The sequence below is a fragment of the Danio rerio genome, chromosome 2 (assembly GCF_052040795.2).
Source record: "Danio rerio strain M-AB ecotype USA chromosome 2, GRCz13ab, whole genome shotgun sequence".
In the NCBI taxonomy this organism is placed as follows: Eukaryota; Metazoa; Chordata; class Actinopteri; order Cypriniformes; family Danionidae; genus Danio; species Danio rerio.
Genome location: NC_141022.1, coordinates 12836729 through 12863034, shown reverse-complemented (window position 1 = coordinate 12863034; position 26306 = coordinate 12836729). Strand labels below are relative to the sequence as shown.

The window sequence follows — 26306 nt, the reverse complement described above, 5'->3', positions numbered from 1 at the left end:
CCGAAATCTGCCAGTCTGGGACGCTATGCTTTCTAGCTTGCAGATTCGGTGCGTTTCACCAGTGGCTCACGAGCGCTGGGAGGACGGTCTCCTTTCTCCCACCCCTTGAGCCTTCCCTCCGGAGCTCGGGTGCGGAGTGAGAGAAAATATCTCACCTCCAGCTTTTCCGTGGGACCCGCCCACTTCCCGGATCAGCACACCCACTCCGCGCTGCCCCACTGCTGGTACGTCAGCGATTGTAGCGATGAGTCCATTAGCGAGAGTTCTGCCTGCCTGATTAGCGCGGGCCAGCTCTTCGCGGTGGCTCATACGCACAATCAGACTCGGCTATGCGATTCAGTTCGCGAAACGGCCCCCCAAGTCACGGGTGTGTATTCCCCAGGGTCAGCCCCCTGTCCGCCCCTGTCTTGCGAGAGGAGATTGCTGTCCTCTTGGCGAAGGATGCAATCGAGCCGCTCCCTCCAGCCGAGATGGAGAGCGGGTTTTACATCCCACACTTCATCGTGCCCAAAAAGAGTGGTGGGTCACGACCAATCCTAGATCTGCGCGTTTTGAACCGCTGTCTGCACAAGTTGCCGTTTAGAATGCTCACGTAGAAGCGCATCCTCCGGTGCGTTCGTCCTCTGGGTTGGTCTGCAGCATTAGACCTGATGGACGCGTATTTCCATGTCTCCACTCTTCCTCGCCACCTACAGTTTCTGTGGTTTGCGTTTGAAGGTCGAGCTTGGCAACACAAAGCCCTCGCCTTCGGGCTCTCTCTGTCTCCGCGGGTCCTCACCAAGCCCGCGGAGGGTGCCTTAGTGCCCCTTCGGCTCACGGGCTTCTGCGTACTCAATTTTCTTGAGGACTGGCTGATTTTTGCCCTCTCTCGGAGCAATTGATTATGCACAGAGACAAAGTGCTCCGGCACTTCCACCTGTTGGGGTTTCAGGTCAACCGAGAAAAGAGCAAACTCGCCCCCGTGCAGAGGATCTCTTCTTTCAGGCTGGAGCTGGACTCGGTCACCATGGCAGCGCACCTCTCCGGAGAGCGTGCTCAGCTGATGCTGTACTGTCTGAGAGAGCTCGACAGTAAAATAGTGGTCCCACTGAAACTATTTTAGAGGCTCCTGGGGCAGAATAATCCGCAGCCGCTTCACGCCGCTCGGATTATTCTATATGAGACCACTTCAGCACTGGCTTCACGATCGAGTCCCCAGATGCGCATGGCACGCGCGTGCACACCGAGTCTCTGTTACTGCGCTGTGTCGCCGCACCCTCAGCCCTTGGAGCGACCCCTCATTCCTACAGGGCTGGGTGTCTCTAGGACAGGCGTCCAGTCTTGTTGTCGTTTCAACAGACGCTTCCAACATGGGCTGGGGGGCTGTGCGTTGCGGGCATGCGGCTGCGGACCTATGGAAAGGTACCCAGTTGCATTGGCATATCGCCTGGAGCTGTTGGCAGTGTTCCTCGCTCTCATCATTTTTTTCCGGTGCTGGAGCAGCAACACATGCTGGTCAGGACGGACAGTACGGCGGCGGCGTATATCAGCCGTATGGGGGCTTTCCCTGACCGAGTGCTCTCGGCACGGATGCACTGGCTTACAGCTGGCCTCGGGGCATGCGCAAATACGCGTTTCCCCCAGTGAGCCTGCTCACGCAGTTACTGTGCAAGGTCAGGGAGGACAAGGAACAGGTTGCTGGTTGCGCCCCTCTGGCTTAACCGGACCTGGATATCAGAGCTCTCCCTCGCGATAGCCCTCCCCTGGCAGTTCCCTTCGACAGAGCACCTACTCTCTCAGGGACAGGGCACCATCTGGCACCCTCGCCGATCTTTGAAGGTCCTTAGACGCGAGGAAGACTTAGGTAACCTCAGATTGCGGTGGCTATTACCGTCACTCGGGCTAGAGCCCCCTCCCCGAGCGCGCCTATGCCCTGAAGTGGAGTCTATTCACTGAATGGTGCGTCTCTCGCAGAGAAGACCCCCGTAATTTGCCAGATCAGCGTTGTGCTTTTTTTACGCCGAGAGAAGCTGGAGAGCAGGCTGTCGCCCTCCACACTCAAGGTTACGTGGCTGCCATCTCCGCTCTCATGACACGGTGGCTGGCAGCACCGTGGGAACGCATAACCTCATCATCTGGTTCCTCAGGGGCGCTAAGCGAATTAATCCACACCGCCCCCTCTCATGCCCTCTTAGGATCTCGCCCTCGCTACACAAGCCGCGTCAGATCCCTTCGATCCTCGACTCAGTATCTTTCTGTCCCTAAAGACAGCTCTGCTGGTCGCGTTGATATCGATTAGAGGGTCGGGGACCCGGAGGCATTTTTCGGTCAGTGACTCATGCCTGTAAACGCTTACTAGAATTTACCATCAGACATTAAAAAAATGTCTATGTTCCTTTTTCTCGAGTGTATGTAAACTTATAGTTTCAACTATATATATATATATATATATATATATATATATATATATATATATATATATATATATATATATATATATATATATATATGCAGCACAGTTTGGCTATTGAAATCAATGGGTTGGGCACCACGTGTAGAAAACCCCACAGTTACTCAAATAGTTTCATAAATAAAATAAAAAATAAATAAAAAAAGAATAACAGAATGTATGATTTGATCAAGTAAACCAAAATCAATATATTAATAAATGGGAAAATCAATGCATATTATGGCACCTGCCAAATTTGACCATGTGATTTCAGGGATATGAATTAAACTGAATTAAACCTAATTAATTAAAACTAAAACCATGAATGTAAAGGGATCAAATTAACATTACGCACTTGATAAATCACACCACTTTCAAACTACACATCCTGAGAATGTTTTGATTTAGTAAGAGTTTGATGCTGGACACACAACTCGACTGTGAGTGTCATACGCTGACTAAATATTGTAGCTTTAACATGCTCAAAAGCCCTATTATATAAACAAAACACAACAAAGGAGATGAGCTGCCATATATGCCCTGCCCTGTCTTACTGTTTTATTGAAAATCACATCAGCACACCTAATAATCTTCTTAATTGCATAGTCAACAAATGAAAACCTTTTGAAAGTCTTGAATTTTTTTTCAATCTCTCCTTTTCAGCCACCTGCCCTTGTTTTGTTATTTGATTGCCATGTTTCACAATACCATATTGTTCCTTTTTTGTTGAATGTGTTAAATCCTGTTTGGTTTCATGGCATATTTACTGTAAAAAAATGCTGGGTTCTACGTAATTCCTTAATGTTGTCCTAACACAAACCAATTAAGTTAACCTAATTGTTTTTTTTTTTTTTTTTTTTTTTTACAAATTTAAATGGATTAAACAAAAAACAATTCAGTTGTCCCAAAAAAAAATCTCAAGAATTGTGTTAATTTAGCTCATGGGTTGTTTGAACAAGTTGAAAAATCTTTTTTTGTGTGTGTGGTAAAGTTAAATACGTATCAAAATATCTTTCGTTTTCACTTTTAGTTTCAGCTAGAAGCAATGACAGGCGTTGGTGATCAAATATGTGGATGCACTCAGATGCTCCGTGGCTGCGTACAGTATATGGGTGACGTGCTCTGCCTTATGCTGCTGTTCTGCGCAGCACTATGCATTATTAATGAGTCCATCAAGTTCTAGCGCAACTTGTTAAAAATAAATCTTCTGATTAATTAATGGCAGAGTGTTGGTGGGAAAAGGGGCCACCTATTTGTCTCTGCTCTGATGTTACAAACACGTCGTTTCATTTCAGTTGCTGTCCTTGACTTCCTGCCCTACAATGCTATTGGAACCAATTTTACAGTAAAAATATACAATACACAAAAAACTATTTTTGAATACATTGATTTGTTCTGTAAAATATTTGTTCTGTAAAAACATTCAAGGTACAAAATTATTAAGTATTTCCCAGAGAGGGGTTTGCAGCTGGGAGGGCATCTACTGCGTAAAACATGTGCTGGATAAGTTGGCGGTTCATTCTGCTGTGGCGACCCTGGATTAATAAAGGGACTAAGCCGACAAGAAAATGAATAAATGAAATTATTAAGTACTTGAGTTATTTATTTTTTTAATAAAGGGTAATCAAAATACAGTTACATCTGAACAGTATTTTAGATTGCCAAAGTGATTACATTGAATTTTAACCTTAATTTATTTAATTAATATTTACTGCAATTTTCAATTAATGTAAGCAGCATTTTATGATTCTTAGACTCTGCAAAAACATCCCAAAGTACAGTTCTCCATAATGTAGTTTACAAACCACTTGAAGAAAATAGAATAAAGTTATCTTTGCTGCAGGTGTGCAGAGTTAGAGTAAATTGATATGCGTATTATTCATGAAATATTTATTAAATCCAAGGTTAAATCCTGGCCCAAACTCCACGCCTAAACCCAACCATCATTGGAGGATGAGCAAATCATGCAAAATTTTACGAATGAGATATCACATATTCATTCATATAATGCTGCAGTCACACTAGAGTTTAAGTATGTTAAAATTTGACGCAGCAAAAAGGAGCGGGATTAAACAAAGTGATTAGCGAGAGAGAATGGTCCATGTTTTAAATGTCATGTTTTAATCTTCGATCAGTCTCACTCAGTCACATGATGCGATTTCACTGGTCAGTTTACCAAGCGTGTGCATATGAATGGAAGTCTATGGGCGAAAAGTGCCGTGTGACCCCGGCTTTAGCCATTAAATCAAAAAGTTACAAAATGTCATGAGATAGCTTTGAGGGTTCCCACTCTTAAAGCTACTGTTTGAAAATTCTTTCTATTCCATGCGTGTTCAATAGAAAGGTCAGGAGAAGGTTTTCTTCAATGCCAAAAATAGTAACAATTTAATCGATACAAATGAATTGTTCGATTCACAGAATTCTGTTATCCTTAATGCAATGCAAAAGTTACATTCAGGAGGTGCGCAACAATTTTCATTTGCTGACTTCAACTTATGTAGGCAGCTGATATTAACAAGTGGAGTTTAATGAAATTCGTCACTTGTCAATTATTATCCAGTTCTCCATTGGCCACACCACAGACTAAGGGCCCTATCATACACCTGGCGCAGTGTGGCGCAAGGCGTGGCGCAATAGTCTTTTGGTAGTTTCAGCTTGGCGCAAGAGTCGTTTTGAGGCGTTGCGCTACACTGTTTAAATAGCAAATGCATTAGCGCTTATTTGTGCGCCCATAGGCGTTCTGGTCTAAAAAGGAAGGCGTTCTGAGGCGGACCGCTGGCGCGTTGCTATTTCGAGAAACTATAATAGATTTTTTATTAGACTAAAACTTACCCGGTCTAAACTCCGGCGCAGAGTTGCGCCTCGTTTACGCACTGCTTAATACGCACAAGAGAGCAATAGACAAATATCTTTACATATGAAAAAATGTAAATATTAAGGATATATATATAGGGTATAATAAGAATAGATATAGAATATAAATATAAAGGATTAAAATATTACAAAACATATTATTTTCTAGCCTACATAAATATGAAAAACCACTGCTTTTATGTCTTCTTCATCTCGGGAGGCTTTTTCAGTTCATTCATTACAATTTGCTTTTATATAATATTATTATTATTAGCAGTATTATTTATTATATCCATATTTATATTTGTTTTAATAAAAACAAGCTTAGATTTGCCCACCTGTCAGGTTTTAGACCATATGGGGCACAGCATGTGTTTTAGGATATAACTCAGGTTTTTGTGCACATTTTGTTATTATTATTCATCTATTTGTTTGCTGGAAATTAGAACTGAATTTAGAAATAGTTTTGAAACGAATATTTGCGCTTAACAAACAAAAGTATTTATTTATAGGCTAATTGATGTCTGTGCGTAAAGGTTTCCTTATCCAAGAGCGAAAGTGAAAGGGATCCATTATCTCTCATTCTCACACAGTAGATGCTCTGTTTAACAGTTTTCTGTTAAAAAAACTGTTAACTGTTAACTGTTTGCTTGTGAAATGCTCATTTTTTTCCTCTTAGACTTACTTTGCGTCCTGTAAATAGCGAATGTGCTCATGGCGCGATGCAGCTGACTCTTAAAGTGAATGGGAGATGAGACTCTAATTGGTTTATTCTCAAAACACACCTGTAACTCATTAAGAAAATAAACTCAACCCTTTTAGACCATGCGCCGCGGCGCAAGGCAGATTTCCCGTCCTTAAATTAGCAAAAACGCATCCTGACACGCCCTGAAAGCATTTGCGCCCTGCGTTTTGCGCTCTGCGCATGGGCCGTCAAAATAGAGCCCATAATGTCACCGACTCAGTCCCAGTCATTCCCCTTGCTGGCCAGCAGAGGTTATCATCACCGGACTATTAACTTTACATCATCCTCCCAGACACTGATTGCAACACACCTGCTGCACATTACACTGATCACCCGCACACACACATATAAGCAGCCCAAACACTCACACCAGTGCGAAGTCTTGTTCTGCCTTGCTGACATTTCTGAGCGTATCTTATCCTTGCCTGATCTCCTTGTTACAACCCGGACTGTCCCTTGACCATGCCTTGCCTGCCACTTGCCTCGAACCCTGTATTGTATATCCACCTTGATCCACGCCGCCTGCCTCTGACCCATGCCTGCTATTACGATCCTTGAATGCCAGCCGCCAGCCTATCGACCTTCTACTATACTGTGTTTGATGCGAGTTCGCACACTAGTGCATACTGTGTGCTTGTTATTAAACTGTGTTTTATAAATATACTGCAAATGGATCCCTCTGTTTCAGACTCTCCGTTACACATAAGTCCTCTTTTTTTAGAATACAATCTACAATAAAAGCATAGAACTTCATGTGTTCTGTGTTCAGTTTTAACACCTTTCTTCAGACAGGAAGTTTCTGCAGTGCTGAATTTACTTTTAGACCAGCATTTATCTACTAATTAGCAAAAATGCTAATTAGCACAGCATACCACACACAACAGTAGACGTTCAGTTAATATATGACCCTTGAAATGACCAATAAGTAATTGTTTGATGAAAAGAAAAAAAGACAAAAATAATTAAACATGTTCCTAACATTACAGTCAACCATACTTTTTCCCCCATAGACTTCCATACATAAGAACGCAAACGCGGCAGACCGGAAACCAAGCTCAAGCGGCAAGTGTCGCTGTTCTCTACGTTGCAAAGTTCAAGTTTAATAAACTCTGACCTGTCAAATTGCATCATGTGACTGAGACCAACTGAAGATCAAAATGATTCCTCTGAACACAAATGTTAAATATATACCATTCGCTTGTTTTTTTTTTTTTTTTATGTCTGATGATTTTGATTAATCCAGCCCCTTTTCACAGTGTCATGTGATGAAATTTAGCAATAAAAGGAGAGTTTCATTACGTGCAGCAACCCAAATAGAGATGCAGGGAAGATGGATGGCGATTTGGAGAGCAGCGATTCAGAGAGCAGCGTATACAGCTGATCTGAGACGTGTAAAAAAGTGCAGGATTTCTCTCCACCAGATTTTCCTCAGTCACATTATTTAGTTGATGATAGTCCACTGCCTTATCATTTTTAACCTTTCAACACAAACATGCCCTGAATGCAGGAGAAAGTAAAGATATTCCTGACAAGGCGAATATTAAAGTCTCGCAATAGTAGTTATTATTCCAACTGTATTTGTTGAAATAATCAAATAACTAATAAATAAACCATTGTGCCTGCCACAAATACTGCACTGCTCTGAAAAATTGGACTGTTGTAATCTTAGTTAACTCTGTTGTAATATTAGCATGCTACATCTGTTGTGAAAACATCGGTCTGGCACCCCACTTCAACACTTTGGGTTCAGACGACGGATGTAACTAATGTTTAAAAAAAACACCAATAAAAGCATTTTCAGTAATAGTGTAGTGATACTACTGTAAACTATACTTACTTCAGTCATTTCACTAAGTAATGTCTTTAAAAACTGAAAGAGTACTGCTGACGATACTAACTAACTTTGCCGTCTGGAGAAACATAAACAAAGTACACTACACTGATCACACACTTACCAAATCCGTAGAGACAGGACAATCAACACAAATTGTAACTGCATCTTTTTTAAAAGAAGATGAGTTGTGAATCCGGTTTTTACCATTTCCAGTTGCGAAAAGCTCTCGGGTAAAAAAGCTTCGTTAAAAATATATTTTTGTTGCATGTTAGCAGACCACTGTAATCCACACGTGTGGGTCCACACGCCAGCTGTGTTTTCATTGCAGGGAATTGGAAACATAACCTTTGTTGTGGCATATTTATACTGTAAATGCAACACTGACGTCTACAACAATTATTCTTCTACTTGTTTGAATTACAGTTGGCAACACAAAATGCCATCTCTTTAAACACTGTAACAAGTAAAAAAAAAAAAAAAAAAGAGCCTTTGAAGCTATATTATGAAAATTAATGAAGTTGCATCTCATTCACAATAGAATGTGCCAATTGGTTCGAACCAAGTCTTTTTCGTGAATTAATGCTGAATACTCAATAACGTCACTTTGTACCGACCGGTACAGACAACCAGTTTCCACGCTGGAATTTACACAGAGATCTCATTGTTGTGAAGTAGCTTCAACATTTATTTTCAAACCAGGAGAATGAATTTTCTCAAAACAACGCAAAAATCCTAGCACCAAACTCCAACCCTAAACCTATCTTTGAATAGAAGTCTATGAAGCGAAAAGTTACAAATTGTCATGACAGCGTTGAAGGTTTCCACTCTTAAAGCCGCGGCCACACTGCACTTTTTGCCCCATAGACTTCCATTCATACTCACCAAAATGCTACAGATCTGAAACACAAGCCCTTTTCACAGTGCCAAGCGACAGAATTTTGCATGCTCAAACTCTAGTGTGACTGCGACATTAGCCAACTAACAAATCTGCTGATTTATGTCTGACTTTGACTATTGAAAAAGCTGAATACATTACAGTTCATTTAATAAATCGTCCAGCAAGTATTGATAGTGTGCGGAATAGCTTTCTTTTCACACACTTTGACATGAATAATAAATCCAAAATAGCATTTTAACTGGTAAATATTTCTGTACATCTTAAACAAGCATTTAAAGCAGAGCTAGAACATCCGACAGCAAAGATGTTTTTCCTACTTTTTTTTCAGCGTTGGAGTCGTTTCTTGTGTGGACATTTCGCTAAATGTAAGAGTAATGCGAACTGACTTATTTCTATCCAGCTTTTAACCGCCCTAATGAGCGTGAAAGGCATGTGTTGGTGTATTTTTCAGAGAGGAGAAGTTCTGCTAATTGAGTCTTCTTCCTCATGGTGAGAAGCTCTTTGATTATACTGAAGGGGCCGCTTTGCTGTTTGCATATTTAAAAGGACGACTGTGGATTGGAAAGCTGCACTGGTGAATCTCCTAGGGGAGACGAGAACAGATGCATCTTTCCATCAGTCGGCGGCGATATTTATTTAATTCTGCTGCTTTACATAAGACAGGCACTGAACAAAAGGGACACCAGGCTTAGCAGATAATGAGGAATTCAGGGAGCACTTCACAGGCTCTGAAGGATAAAGAACAAGCATTAAACCATGACAATCTGGAGGGCTCGTATTTATGCTTCATTCACAAGATATTATAACATGAATATATTTGTGAGGTAAAGAGGGGTTTTAAGAATTAGAATTGAGGTTTGCCAGCAATTAACTAATAGTGGGAAAACACATCAAAGTTTGAGATATTTTACACTATTGTAACGACGGGGAATGACACACACAACTGGAGGTTTGGGTCCAATATGCAGGTTTATTCGTTGTCATGCAAGCAGTGGTCAATACAGGTACAAACAGGTATGTGTAGGTAATCCAGAATCATAAACAGTAAACAGGCGATAGGTCTAGAGGCAGGCGGCAGGCAGGGAGAACTGGATAAACAAGACTGGGTCAAAACACGGGAAAAGAAGACAAGGTAAACGGGTTGTAATGTCATAACAGGATAAACAAGACTCGGCAGAGTGAAAGGGTGATTGTGTGGCTTAAGTAGTGTCTGCAATCAGTCTTTGACAATCCTCAGGTGGTGCGAGTAATCAGTCTAGATGAGAAGACATGTGTGAGTGTGACCGGAGTGCATGTCTGAATATGTAGTCCATAAAAGGCAGAAGTGTAGTCCATGGTTGTGGTTAGTGAGAACCAGCAATCAATAGAGTAAGATCGCTGGTTCTCGTGACAACTATATCTGTGTAAAACTCATGAAAACATGTCCAGCTTGTTCAGAATTTGGAAATAATAGTACTGTATGAAATATTTGTATTTTTTTATTGTAATGGCAGTATAACAGGTAGTATCTTGATGCAAGGTGTTATAATTGAAAGAACACCTTTTGTTAATTGTTCATTTAAAGAGCCCATATTAACGAGTCTTAAGTCGTGCCACCCTGACGTTGGTACAAAACTCAAGCCTCACCCATTTGTTGCGCGCACAAACTCTGGAAAATTTAAACTCCCGGCCCGCCACAAACACTGTAGCAAAAAAAAAACTGTAGCAGACCCTAATCGAATTAAGTCGTATAGACGATGTGCTCTGTAGTGTGTGTAAAAGTTACTGTAGTGTTATTTTCCCTACCCAAAGATAAGGCTGTGAAGAGAGCAAAAATACCTCAGCATTACAGCCCAAGCGCTGTCCTGTGTTTTCATTATTTTTCTGATGAGTGCTTTAGCAAGCTTACAGCGAGCTTGTGACCTTAGTTGGCTAATGAGGGTTTTGGAAAATGCACCCCAGTGCTGTATTTTCCCTTCTGTATTACAATGACATGATCTGGCAACAAATTACAGTACAAACAGCAGCAACAACAACAAAAAAAAAATAGTTTACATTAGAACAGCCCTCTAGAGTACATTGTTATATTGACAACAAAACAGCAAGTCATTTGACTGTCTTTTTTGTACACAATAACACAAGGACTTGTCATTCTGACAGCAGTGACACATTCATTGACACAGAAATGTCGTTTTAAGAGATAAACTATAGGGATTTTGAGCAAGATACTGGCTTTTGCAGGTAATCCATGGAATTTAGCTATTTGTACGTGTCGTTTTGAGAAATGCGCTTACTGTTTTGCAAATTTCAATTCTGATCTGAGAAATGTACCAAAGAGTCTGAGAGGAACTTTAAATGTTTTTGAATTGAAATAACACCTTTTGTACACATTATGTTATAAAAATGAGAATTTGAAATGGAATTATGCATTTACAAATAATAATCTTAATATTTCTAAAATATGTTACTTTTTTCTGTTTTTACTCCTTAATTTTGAATGAAATGTGTTATTATTTTAACATGTATCATGAGATGAACTATTGATGAGCCACCAACCCTGTTTTATGAAAAGCATCAGTGATATTCTAATGTGTTTCTGTGTACTTAATAATATATAAAGAAGAAATTATAACTTCATTTTTATGTTTATATTGTCTTATCAGGTAATGATACAGTATTTGAATCCAAGTGTATTCCGGTGTATTCTCCTGAGATGGGTCCGTTTGCTTGGATTTGCCATTGTCTATGGAACAGTGATTCTCAAACTTTACAGGTAAGAATATTGCTGCTTTCACTGTAAAAAAGAAAAGAATGATCACAGATACTGGTTGGAACTATTTTATATAAAAATTAAAAGTCAGCTTACGCTGACAAATTAAGTATTTGGATTAAATATAAAGTTAACAAGTACATATGACTTTTAAGAAAAATGTGGCTGTAAATAATGTAGCACCAAAATTGGTTCATTGGCTTGTAATTATAAGGGAACCACTTTAAGTGTTTCATCCCGGCAGGCACATGACGTTAACATGACGTCATATTGACGTTGTACCCCAATGTCATGGGGACATTGGATTTTGTTCAGAAATGGTTAGACGCTGGCTAGACATTGACTTTTGGTCACCTGACGTCATGACCTATATCTAACCTAATATTAACATTTTATGCTGATGTGTGCCTGCTGGGATAGCACCTAAATGCGTTGAACAGTGAAACTGAAATACCTGGTTTTAGACCACAGTAATTCATTAGTATGCAGGACCTCGTTTTGTGGCCAATACAGCATCAATTTGTCTTGGGAATGAAAGATACAAGTCCTGAACAGTGGCTAGAGGGATGTTGAGCCACTATTTTTGCAGAAACACCAAAAACACCCAAAGTGCCTCAATAATATTTAGTTCTAGTGACTGTGCAGGCCATGGAAGATGTTCAACTTCACTTTCACATTCATTAAACCACTCTGTCAGCAGTCTTGCTGTATGTATTGCTGCATTATCATCCTAATACACAGCACCGCATTCAGGATATAATGTTTAAACCATTGGGTGCACAAGGTCCTCCAGAATGGTTCAGTAGTCCTTAGCAGTAAACTACTTATGGACATCTAATATAAACTGTGGCTGAGAAATTATCGTAATGACAATAATACAGTTACTGTATTTTGGATGAACAAATACATTAGCAATAGATTTCTTTCAATACATTTACAAAACAATTTCTTTGTATATGGTCATATATCTGACTTCTATATTTGTGTCTTGTCTTTCCATCACACACCAAAGGGTTTTAAAGGTGTTTCTGTCACGGACGGCCCAGCGAATCCCCTACATGACCAGCTGGAGGGTTCTGCGTCTGCTTGCTGTGATTTTGCTGGTGGTCATGTGGTTCCTGGCGGCGTGGACCTCTGCCGTATGTCAGAACCACAACACACGTCATGCCCTCATTGACATCGGTGTCACTCCAGAGGGCCTGCAGTTCAGCATGTGCCTACTGGACAGCTGGGACTACATGATGGCTGCGGGTCAGTTCTTATTATTGGTTTTATTCTGCTTGAACCAGCATCAGAGAGCAAAATACATCTACAGTAGAAGGTCAAAATGTATAAATGGATCAGTGTCACTACATGAGTAGTCTAATGTTTTGTCTATACAGTCCAACTACTGTTTAAATTACATTGTTAGTCAGCTACTTCAATATATTTAAAATAGTCTCTTTTTACTCACTGAGGATGATTAAAGTGTAGTGAAAACAGAAATATTGTAAAATAGTTTAATAGTATTAATTTAACTCAATGTGTTGCATTTTAAAATGAAATCTAAATTTGTAGCCTGATTTCAACCAGAAATAATTATTATTTTTAAGAAATTGTTCTTAAATGCTGATTTTCTAATCAATAATTTTTTATTTTTTATTTCACATGTTAAGTTTTTAGTTACTATACTCTTAAAATCATTCCACATAAATCCTCGAATTTTGTACATAATTATGCGCAGAAATAAAACTGTTTGCAGATTCTGTCTGGCCCTGGCAATGAGTTATAATTGGTTATTAATTATTGATATTAGTTCTTGTTATTGTCAATGATAAGAACAATTTCTTCAACTAATTTTTTTCGCTATAATATTAAGCGGACAGTTTTACGAACAGTTTTTTTTTTCTTGATCAGAAATGTAACTGTGAACAGGGGTAATGATGATAAAAATGTTGCTTTGTGTCACATTATAAAGTATATTTTTAAAATTTAAAAAGAATAAATTGTTTTATTTAAGGAGCAATTTAAAAACAGAGATTCTAAATAGTGGTGCAAGTGTAGGACAGCAATGTTTATTGTGCTCTGTTATTTCATTACTCTAGAATGAGAGTGTAGTTTCCAGCCATAGTGGCCTATAAAAGCAACTTTTTACTTCCTGTAGCTTAATGTCATAATGCACAATATAACTACAGAATAGACAAGCTTTAAATATGAAAATTATTGAAACTCTTAAGATGCTGATATGTTAATGGTGTAATCTGATTCAGTGATCTATGCTAAGCTAAGCTCAGGGGCGAACTTAACCAACAAGCAAGGTAAGCAGCCGCTTAGAGCCCTGGGAAATAAGGGGGCCCCAACCTTTGTCAAGGAGCCTATATTAATCATATACTGTATATTTTTTATAAATTTACCATCATTTGTTGTAAATCGGTATAGTGTGCAAATTATACATTGACTAATGGGGGGTCAACTTATTTTCAGTAGTAGTTACGTAATGCATGCTTGTAGTCTCATTGTACAGAAAATATGCATTTAACTGCTAATACACATAAATAATAGATCAATAATGAAAAGAAAATGATCATTATACTGTATTTTTCTCACAAAGCATGCTTGGTCTTTATCTTCAAAGACTTGCTTTCTAGCAGCCTGAAACAAAAGGGAAAATGAGGCAAGAATATAGGACTCTCAGGGTTATGGAAGCAACTTTGACAGAAGAGATGTGGGAAAAATAATCTGATCATCTGAGTGTGTCCAGACAGCCTTTAAGGCATGAGGGTGTGAGACGTGGCCAGTGATGCAGAGACAGTTCTCTCTGACAGCTCCACTACCTTCTGCTTACAACAGGAAGCACAGAGGGAACCAGAGACGGCCATTAAAACTCTCTCACACTAAGACATTCTCTCTTTTATCATCATCAGTGTGCTAAATTTGAGTAGAAGAATGACAAAGGGAGAGGATATTTTGGCGAAACAGACATGGAAAACTTGTGGCTAATTTGTTCCTTCAGCACACAGCTAGGGCAGTTAAGGGATCTGTTTAGAAATTTAAGAAAAGAAATGTAAAAGAAATAAAATTAATATAATAATAAAAATAAGTTCATTCACCCTCTTTTTTCAAACCCTTTGTTTACATTGTGTGGATTGGCAACATGTTTGTAGTGAAACCAAAGAAGATGTTTTCTTAATTTGAGTGGTGTTAGTGAGACCAGCAGGGGGCGCTCAACCTGTAGTCTGTGTGGGTACTAATGCCCCAGTAGATGGGGACTCTGTACTATTCAGTGATCGCCGCTAACTGATGACACGTTAAACCGAGGTCCTGACTCTCTGTGGTCTTTAAAAACCCCTGGAGGGGTTTAACCCCAGGCATCCTGGCCAAATTTGCCCACTGGCCTCCATCATGGCATCCTAACCATCCCCATATCATAATTGGCTTCATCTCTCTGGACCAATCCCTATTCTACCACTAGCATTTTCCCTTACCCTTGTCCCAATTCTCTTTAGCTTGAAGGCGTAGGGTTAAGGGGATGGGCTAGATCTTGAAACTGAGGTTTTTCAGCACCACACTTGACACCAGTGGTTAAGAAAATTTCCCAGAACACACTAGCTACAACGGCAGCATTGGCTGCACACAGAAGTCAGGAGATGCAAAAATTAGTATTTTATGTTATTATTAAACAACAACAAACCAGCATATGTTTTAATACATCCATATAACGTTGGTGTTTTACCATCATGCTTAAAAAAAACCCCGCTAAAATAAAAACCGCTAAATTTAGCTACCTATAACCCACAATAGTAACTCCTGTATAGCAGTCCCACAACATTCTGTAACTAGATGACACTCAAATCCCCTGTCAGAAAAGTCTAGTGCAGGGGTCTCAAACTCGCGGCCCACGGGCCATTTGCGGCCCTCAGTGCAATATTTTGTGGCCCGCGTCGACCGCTTTACACTGACAGAATCAGCGGAGCGGGGAGATTCTATCCGTACACAGCGCGCTTGTCACTCAATGCGCGTTGTCGCGCGCGTTCTGATCAGCTGTGTTGTCGCGCGCGTACTCAAGAGCGGTGTTATCGCGCGCCTACTGAAGGGCGGGACCGAGGGTGTGTCGCGTCGCGGGCGCACTTTTGATCATTTTGGAAGGGCACTTTCTATGCAAGACTAAAAAGGGCATGTGCTCTACACAGGTCGAGCCCTATGTGTGCACGTGCCTGCTATGCATCTTATATATATTATCAGCCTGATCTCACGAGAAAACGTAAGTATTTTACGTTTTGCCAGTTTAGTGGCTAATTCGTACGAATTCGTACGAGTTCAGTCGTACGAAATGGTACGATTTTAAAAAGGAGGCGTGGCACCTGACCACACCCCTAACCCCAACCGTCATTGGGGGATAAGCAAATCGTACTAAATTGTACGAATTAGATCGTACGAATTCATACGAATTAGCCACTAAATGAAAAAGTTAAGAATTGCCGTGAGATTGTGTTGATATTATAGGTAGATACAGACTGGTACAGACTGATGTGACTGGAGTGGGGTGGGGGTGTTTTATTTATACATATATATGCCTTTTTTTTAGGTGAGGGAATGGAAGTTTTGAGTGAGTTCCCCCACTTTTTTCCCTAGGACTTCAATAAGTCAAAGTACAGGTCTAGACTTCATGATGATCATCTTCAAGCCATACTGAGGGTCTCAACTGCTTCCGCTCTAAAGCCAAATGTGGTTCAGATTTGTGAGAAGAAGCGCTGTCAAGTCTCTGGCAGCAAGGAGTAGGCAAAAGATGCCATGTTCAGAAGAACTGTTCATAATCTTCACTCAATGTTCTATTAATGTTCAGGACACTTCATGTTCAGAAGAAATAACTAAAACTGTTAATAATGACATTTGAGGACTTTTTTTTGTGAAATCCCTTATGCGGCCCAGCCTCACCCAGACTTTGCCTCCTGCCGCCCCCAGGTAAATTGAGTTTGAGACCCCTGGTCTAGTGGCTTGGAATGAGCTTTTTTACAGTGTCTGCTATAATGGTAATGCTGTTTTTGTGTGTTTACATAGATGAATACGGCCACGGTGTAAATACACAACAGTTACGATCTTATTGCCACATTATATCAATATGATAACATGATATAAGCCTTCAGTGACTTAGAAAACTGGAAAAACTACAGCAGTTGCCGCAGTTGATCTCATATGTAGCAAGAAATCGCAATGACATATGATGATGTGTGCAGGTAGTGCTGTCCCATTTCTTAAGGGTAATTTTTTTTTTCTTACGGAGAAAGCCCTTCCCCTTTACACTGTATTCAAGAGCCAAGGGAAAAGAGAGGGGAAAGGGGTAGGGGTACAAAAATAGAATTAAGATTGGGCCTCTGTCTCCTCCTCTGGCGCAATATGGCTGCTGTCAAGTCATCCAGCAGGATGCTGCACACTGGTGGTGGATGAGGAGATTCCCTCCAAAATTGTGTAAAGCACTTTGAGTATCCTGAAAATCGCTGTACAAATGCAAAGAATTATAATTATTATAATTATTATTATTAATTTGCTGATGTTTTTTCAATTTGCATGTGTTTAGCATGTTAAGCTCTTTTGTTTATATGTCTGTTAGATGTCTATTAGATTTACTTTGATAATACTTTTGATAATAATTTAGGGCTGCACAGTGGCACAGTAGATAGCACCATCACCTCACAGCAAGAAGGTCGCTGCTTCGAGCCTCAGCTGGGCCAGTAGGCATTTTTGTGTGAAGTTTGCATGTTCGCGTGTGTTAACTCCGGGTGTTCTGGTTTCCCCCACAAGTTCAAAAGCATGTGGTATAGGTGAATTGGGTAAGCTAAATTGTCCTTAGTGTATGAGTGTGAATGAGTGTGTATGGATGCTGGATGCTAGATAAGTTGGCGGTTCATTCCACTGTAGCGACAGCAGATTAATAAAGGGACTAAGCCGAAAAAGAAAATGAATGAATGAGTGAATGAATACTTTAAGGTAAATTAATTAATACTTTAATTTTGTAATTACAATAAATTACTATGTAACTGTCCCCAAACATAATCCACATTTAAACCCCAACCATATAGTAAACAATATAGTGTATAATGATTTGATATTACTCAGTGAACAGTAATATATAACATATAACAAGAATGAGACACTTAACAGAATAAACACCAACACTTTGTGTACTTAATGTTAAGTATAATGTCTTAAGTGTGTCATTCCTGTTATATGTGAAGTGCCACCATGTCAGAATGGATTACCCCAAGGGAATTGATAAATCTTTAACCTAAACTAACTAATCTAAATTTATAGTTAGACTGTAACTGAATCACCTTAAAGTGTAAACGACTTTTTTTAAACACACAAAAAATGCTTGCCGGGTGGGGACTTTGCAGTCGGAAATGTAATGTTATTGCTACCTCAAACATTGCTTTGGAGATGTTCATGCACCGTCGACTCTGTGTTACTTTGAGTGATGCGGCAGAGAGGAGAGGGAGGGAAAACAGCCTTTCAGGCCGTGTGAAATCACATCTTTTCAGCTGGCATTCCCAGACTTGACACACTAAATAATTAGTGACAGCACTGTTCTGTGTCTCCTTGTGTTCCTGCTCTAGCGGAGTTCCTGTTCCTGCTGTGGGGTGTCTATTTGTGCTACGCTGTAAGGACTGTGCCCTCCGCTTTCCACGAGCCTCGCTACTTGGCAGTGGCCATTTATAACGAACTCCTCATCTCTGCGATATTTCACATCATTAGGTGAGCATTAGCTGCATTAGTTATCAGTAGCAACAGCAGGAATATGATTAAGATGATTTATATATGTGCTTTATATGTTTATTCATGAGATGGCTGCTTTTTAAGTGGAGTGCAATACCATACTTGGGGAATAACATGAGATTTGAAATGCAAATGTAAGACAAACTGCTTTTTTTTTTTTAGTTTAGACTTGTGCAAGAAGGTATGTAATACCTGGAGAAAACTACACAACCTGTATCCATAGTTTTAAGATTACATCTAACAATTCTGACTTTTAGTTCTATTAATTCTGTTTTCCCACCCTGGATTAAAAGTTTAATATTTTTATTTACTTTTTTTTTGTTGTTTTTCCAATTGAAAGGTAATATCTTGTCAGAAGAATAAAAAAGTAAAAAACTTACAGCTCCCATAAAAATAGTAAGTCCATTTAAAAAAAGAAAGACATCATGTTGCTTGGAGATACTAATAAAACGAATGTGGATTACAAAATTAGAAAAATCTAGCATGTTTGAAAAAAATGTTTACTTGTTCAAAATTCTTATTTAAAATAAGCTGAAACAACACAATTCATAAGATTTGATTCGGACAACTTTTTTGTGTTCAATCCACATACATTTGTAAAAAGTGTTAAATTAACTTCGTTGATTTATGTTGGGATGACATGAATGAATTGTTTGGAACCCTGCATTTTTTACAGTGAATATAGATATATACAAATATGCCTAATTAGCAGCTGTGGGGTGGTTTATGAACACCTGAGAGAAATTTGACTGTATTTCTGAGCTCTCTGGAACTACAGGTATATGCATGTGTGATCTGCATCATATTGTACATGCATATGTAATAATTTTTTTGTGTGTGTGCAAAAACATGTCAGAAATGTATATTAAGTAATTAGATATAATCCATTATTCATGTTATTTAAATCCTGACCCCTACCTGAAAAATTATAATAAAATTATTTATAATAAACACAATTCAATTGTAAATAAAAAAACAAGCAAATAAAAAATAAAATGAAAATAAGGACATAAGAAAATTATTTGCAAAAAGGCAGATTATATTTCTTTTGTTCTTTTGTGAGTCGAACAGACAAGCTTTTAGTCTTTGGCTGCGTCTGAAACTGCATGCCTCCATACTATACAGTAGGCTAAAATCAGTATGCGAGCTGAGAAGTATGTCCGAATTCATAGAATTCGAAAATCAGTATGCGAGAAGTACCCGGATGACTTACTACTTCCGGCGAGATTCTGGAGTGCACATCCAATCCATGCTGCGCTATCCCATGATTATCCACAAGCAAATTCATGAATGGGGGTGAAGCAACGCAACTGATGCAGTTAGGTCACGTGACCATGACAAAATGGCGGATGTAGTACGTCCGAATTCCATTCTGCTCACATTCATAGTGTATAGAACATACTTTTCTAATGGCCGAGTAGTACGTTTTAATTCAAATGCAGCACCCACTGAGTTGTAGGCAGTTTCAGACGCAGCCTTAGAGACTGTCCTGGTTACGTACTGTATGTAACTCATGTTCTTCGAATAGGGAATGCGGAGACGTGTGTCTTGTAAAGACTTTTGGGAGTTCGCCAGATGACCAATCACTCTGAAGAGTAAGAAAACCAAAGCCAAATGAATCGGCAGAGCTCAGCTCTACAGGTGTCAGCAATTAGTCATTAACAGAGTATATCAGCTGGCAGCTGAGAAGCAAGCATTTAGATTTTTGCCAGCTGAAGAGCCAATCATTAAGCTAACAGCTGGACACACGTTTCCATTCCCTATTCAGGAAACGTGGGTTATGTGCGTAACCAGGACATTCCACTTCATGGGAACTTTAACATTCATTCATCATTTTCTTATCGGCTTAGTCCCTTTATTAATCCGGGGTCGCCACAGCGGAATGAACCATTAACTTATCCAGCAAGTTTTTACGCAGCGAATGCCCTTCCAGCCGCAACCCATCTCTGGGAGACATCCACACACACTCAAACACTATGGACCATTTAGCCAACTCAATTCACCTGTACCGCATGTCTTTGGACTGTGGGGGAAACCGGAGCACCGGGAGGAAACCAACGCGAAAGCAGGGAGAACATGCAAACTCCACACAGAAATGCCAACTGAGCCGAGGCTCGAACCAGCGACTCAGCAACCTTCTTGCTTTGAGGCGACCTAAACTACCTACTGCGGAACTTTAACATGTGTCTTGTAAAGACATACAGTATGGGAGTGTATATGCAAAACGCAACAGCAGCTAAGCCCGACATGGCCTTGTTGTGAAGTTTGCCAAGCATAGTGTGAGCCCACAAGCATCACCAACAGCGCAACCTTCCAACACACCCTAGGCCCTTTAATTACCATTACATGGGAATAATTAGAAGAAATTAGTTCAGGGGTCATAAATGCGCTTTTACTTAGGTAATATAGTCTAGAATATTTCGAAATACAACAGTACATTGGGAAAGTGTGCCAGTTCTGGAAGGGGTAGGGTGCTAGGGAGGCCACCTGCTACCCAAGAGGGAAGACTTGATGGCAGAACAGAAAAAGTGCACGTATCTCTGGGTCAGGGAACATGGCGCAGTAAGGGTTTTTGACACTGAGCTTAGTTTTTTTTTCCTGGTTGACCTGGATTACCCAGTAATCAGGAGGAAACAGCTGCACTCGAAGATTATAACCTGGTGACTGGTGTTGCCCAGTCTGCTGCTGTACAGAATCGGTTAAGAGGCGCCTTGTACGCATGCTGAAAAAGAGGCACCGCTCTTTTAAGTGTGCTCTCTCTCCTGGGGGACACGACTTGCCCTGGCACAGTGAAGCGAGGGCAATGGCATAAACTATTAAGAGCACCATCCTCCACTTTGATACGGCACTTCCCTTTTGCCGATCATGACAGAAAAGAGCTGCTTACAGATGTATGCTCTGCGCGTGGACACATTAAGCACAGCAATGAAAGGCTTGGTCTGCCTCCCTCGCTACCTGTTAATTAAATGAGCAGTAGGACCCTCCTGATCATACCAACAACCTTCATGGACAGAAAACTTATAGATACTGAATCGAGTGGCTTAACGGACCTCACCATAGTCCCTGGGGCTAGAGGGATCCCAAAAGGGCAAGAGAGAGTTACTCATCTCGAGTCTTGCACCTCTGAGGAACCGGCTGATCAGATTTTGCTTTCCTAGTGTGCTACCATCCTCTGCCTCACAGAGAGTGGGGATGGCAGCACACCAAGCACACCTTCAGTGTGAGGGGTCACAGCTGGCCCTCCAGATATCCTGAAGGAAAAAAACACAACACTAATCTTTGATGTCCACTTTGTGGCCATCATGCTCCCTAGAGCACGGGTGGCCTTGAAGATCATGAGAGCCTAGTTGACCACTGCAGGAATACTGCTTTCTTGACGAAATCAGCTTGGCAGAGGTACTCTTCTGTCTCTAGTATGAGGCTCTGAAGCAAAAATTTAAATGCTTGCTTTTCAGCCATTGGCTGATATACTTTGCTAATGACTGATTGCTGACACCTGTGGAGCTGAGTAATTGGTCGTCTGGCGAACTCCAATATGTTTTTACTGGACACACGTCGAACTTCACATAAAGGAGAATTAGAGGTTCCTATAGTTAAATCAAGGACCCAGGTCCGATAAAATAGATAAGATCTGTTCTTTATAACGGCAACGCAGTGGCGCAGTAGGTAGTGCTGTCGTCTCACAGCAAGAAGGTTGGTGGTTCGAACATTGGCTCAGTTGCTGTTTCTGTGTGGAGTTTCTCCCTGCGTTCGCGTGGGTTTCCTCTGGGTGCTCTGGTTTCCCCCACAGTCCAAAGATATGTGGTATAGGTAAATTGAGTAGGCTAAATTGTCTGTAGTGTATGAGTGTGTGTGTGTGTGTGTGTGTGTGTGTGTGTGTGTGTGTGTGTGTGTGTGTGTGTGTTTGTGTGGATGATTCCCAGAGATGGGTTGCGGCAGGAAGGGCATCCACTGCGTAAAAAAAACATGCTGGATAAGTTGGTGGTTCAATCTGCAGTGGTGACCCCGGATTAATAAAGGGACTAAGCCAACCAGAAAACGAATGAATGAATGAATGAATGTTCTTCATAACTGTGGAGAAAGCCTCAAGTGGGCTTATGACATTCTGACCTTTAAAACATTATGTTGGGAGAAGATTTAAATCCCAGATTTTTACAAACATAGGCTGCACGATGTTGCATGTTAATCCTTTCAAGATGGTGGATGCATCAATATATCTGAAGCAGTTAAATGGGCATCTACAGGTACTTATACACATCTGTCAGTATCCATTATACAATAGAAGCACTGAAAAAAATGACATAAAAATATCTCAGTTACAAATGTATACCCTTGTTCCCTGAAGGAGAAAGCAGAGATGTTATGCTATGCGATGAATCAGGGTTCCACTTAGAATAAGCAGTAATTTTATGTCATTTTTATAAAAAAGGACATTGAAAATTGATGAGTTGAATCTGAATAGTCACTCCTCCATATAAAGGCATTTATGTGGCTTCACATGGAGGAACCAAGCCGCAGCCCAGCAATCAGCTGGCAGTTTAGAGTTGTGGTTGTAGGGATGTTATTTTAGTTCATTTAGATTAAGGTTCATCTTATTATGACATATGATAAACTCTGTCAATTTAAGGAATTTTCATTTCAACAATCTTTAATTTCTATTAATTATCACAGCACCAATCTGTGGTCACTTGTTTCAAAAAGGAGGTAGGATTCATTTGAATCTCACTCTTCCCTTAAATGAGACAGGGCCAAAAACATTGATATTAATGCAAATATTTGAGACTGAAAAAGATCACTGCAGTTTTGGTGATACAATCAAATCTCACTACTAAACCAGCAATATCTTGGAATTGGTGTCTCATTTTTTTCCACGGTTGTATGTGATTTTCCTAATCCTAATAATCCTTTAAATCTGACTGCTGAAAATATACAGACTGGCTCTGAATTTCAGGCAGCTAGCACTGACTCATCCAAAATGAAATGCAAGGAAAAAATCCATTAGCCTACTACTGCAGCATAGTACTAACTGTTATGGAAAGCTGTTTTTCAGAATAATACGGTTGCATTTGATCAAAAAATGACTACCACACAACTAATCAAACATACAAATGAACAGATAAATCAGAAAAGTGGGATAAGGTTCTGCGAGTGTACTGGATCTTACACAACTCAGCCATCTAAAATCAGAAGCAAACTATATAATCAGCCTAATCTTGCAGCAAATCATCCTAGTAATTCAATAAGCAATTGTATGTCTATAATGAGGTTAAAAAATAACTAAGCTTGTGTTGATTAATTTAACAGGAATTTTATCTTTTGTTTAAATGCTGGTGATCCCTGTCCTTTCCTACTTCTGTTATTTCAGTTAAGGTGCTGAAGTGATTCAATACAGCGTGTCATCTCGTTCCTTCAAGAGTGTCCAAATGTCAGTTACTACACCCACAAGAAGCAGACTAGCTGAATGACAGTATAATACCCACATCTTATGAAACTCCAACCCACATCCACTTATATTTACCACAGCAGTCTAAAGAAAGTTCTTATAAGAATGTTCTGGGCATTTAAAACATTGACCACAAACTCTACAGTGAGTATTCATCACATAATGTAATGATTTCTCGAAAACTAGAAGTTCATAATTTAAACTCTTCTCTATCTTTAGAATAAAATTAATCAGGCCAGCAAACCAGACATTTTAAAAGCAGAAATGTGGAGATTTCATTTTTGTTAAAGCACTTGCATTAATTATTCAGTTATAAACCTGTTCAGTATTAGAACTGTGAACTTAAGTCTGTCTTTTTTGGGGTGGAAATATTTTTCTAGGTGAAAAAAACTGGTTGTGCTATTGCTAATAGGACTGTCACAATAACATTAACCAACTTATGCTCATTGGGAATACATGCCCTGGGCTATGTTTTTGTGAACCGCATTGTTTCTGCAATGCCTGCAAATCTCAAATACTTGAATGGGCTACATTTTCTTAAACATGCAATTTACATATAGGTTCTTCTCGAGCATGTCCACAAGAACCCAGCTGACTTGTTATGCATAATATATAATCTTGCGATTGACTGATCCACACACCCCCTTCCCTAAACCCAAACAATTGTGTTTTTCAAATGCGAAAGAGAAGAGAAAAGAACATTGTGGCTGCATACTTTTATCAAAATTTCGCATTGCTGTTTTTTTAAAAAAAAATTTTTTACCTGTTTTCTATACTGTCCTCCACTAAACTCAAATCTGCTTTGCTCCAAGTACTAAGTGCAATACTGTACGAGGTAAGCTACCAAGCACACTGACCACTCTGGAAAAGACTTCCATACATAAGCGGGCAAGGCGAATACATTCGATTATGGATCACAGATGCGTTTAAGTAGTTTTTGTGGCATTTATTTAGTGGCGAACGAACAACTACATGAATCCCTTGTCCATCAATAAAATGTCCCTGTAAAAGTTTCACAAAGTAGTTCAGAGGCCAAGGGGGCCACAATTTAACCACATAAAATAAGATGGGCTACAAATTTGAGTTTGCATAATAAACCTTTATTTAACATAATTTCAACAGTTTTACTGACTTTATTTGTATACAGTATATATGTTGAAAGTGTGATTTTTGAGCTGCTATTTAAAAAAAAAAAGATAAAATCCGTTGTAAAATTAACATCAATCAGGCATAAATTTTACACATAATATGCTACAAATTGTGTGTGTGTGTGTTAAAAGAGCACTTATTATACATTAAAAAGGGTCCTATTTCGATTATATGGGTCTCCAACAACATACATACATACATGATATGCAATGCAAGTTCAAAAAACACTTTCATGGTCTTATACTATGAATACATTTGTACCAAATATCCCAGCGACTCCTATATGAATCTCTTCCCAAACCCCCTCCTTAGCGCAAAGCTAATCTGCGCTGATTGGACCTATGACAGCCTGTTGTGATTGGTCGACAGCGTTCAGCGCGAGACACTAAAATGCCCAGCGTGGTTTGTCAAGTCCCCAACATTGGTATAGGATCCAATTGCAGTGGACGCCCGAAACACGCTTCATAGAAAACTTACTCAACAGTGTTATTCAGACACCTTACCACCAAAAGCAGTGTAGTTAAACACCAGTATATTGCTCCATTCTTAAATATGATACTCATTCAGTATTAATTTACACAGCAGCAAAAGCTAAACTATTCTTAACCTTGACCGCCGCACATGTGTTGGAACAACTGACGGTGGCCATAGCAACGACAAACGGCAGTGTAATGCGAGCACACAAATGCATTTAAATCCGTTAACTAATCAGCACGTGCCAGGTTTTCAATGTGGCATTTGACGTGATAAGAGAATATAAAGAGTTAACCTGATACAGTACAAGTGGTTACAAGTAACAAAACACAATTAAGTACATCATTTGCAAGCTAAAGAAAACAAGGATACAGCCATTTACTTTCACCTATGAAATGTGTCACGGGCCAGGTCTGATTTCATTAATTATCTTTCATTTTGGAGCTTTTCTCCCTTCTTAGTTGTAGATCACTTTTATTTGCAATCATTGCTGTGACACCTCTTGCATGAAGTGTTATATGTTCTCAGGGCTTATGTGTACTCTACTTTGCCCAACAATCACATCCCCAGTCAGGGGGTTGTAGCGCTCACCAGTGCTCCTCCTCAGTGTGCAGCGGACTACTTTGTGCCTAATAAACTGGCCTTATTTTGCATGCACCCCTGGTGTATTGTCTGTCCATTCGTTCCACAAGTCTCATACATCAGTAGTCTTTTCTGATCCTTCCTTTAACAAATGAATGAATCGCCCATTATAAGAATGTAGATTGCTTTCCCTCACACTTGCAATAATATCCAGGTAAGCACAGCGTGTTTATGACTCATGATGACTTCAGGATCTGTTTGTATTTGCTGTTGTGTTAGTGCGCGGGGCCGCAGGTTTAAATTTTTCGGGGTTTATGTGCGCAACAATTGGGCGGGGCTTATTTTCTGTAGCCATGTCACGTCAAAACGGCTAAAGACTCATTATGAAGACAATTCATTTA

General features: G+C 39.9%; 1 protein-coding gene across 1 annotated transcript in view; it reads left to right on the top strand.

The window, feature by feature from the left end:
- gpr158b (G protein-coupled receptor 158b) overlaps positions 1-26306 on the top strand; it is a 118318-nt gene that overhangs the window by 77175 nt on the left and 14837 nt on the right. The window contains exons 6-8 of the mRNA XM_087240504.1: positions 11401-11510; positions 12520-12758; positions 18098-18236. Of these exons, the coding sequence (XP_087096630.1) occupies positions 11401-11510; positions 12520-12758; positions 18098-18236 (488 nt within the window). The remainder of the gene's footprint in view (positions 1-11400; positions 11511-12519; positions 12759-18097; positions 18237-26306) is intronic.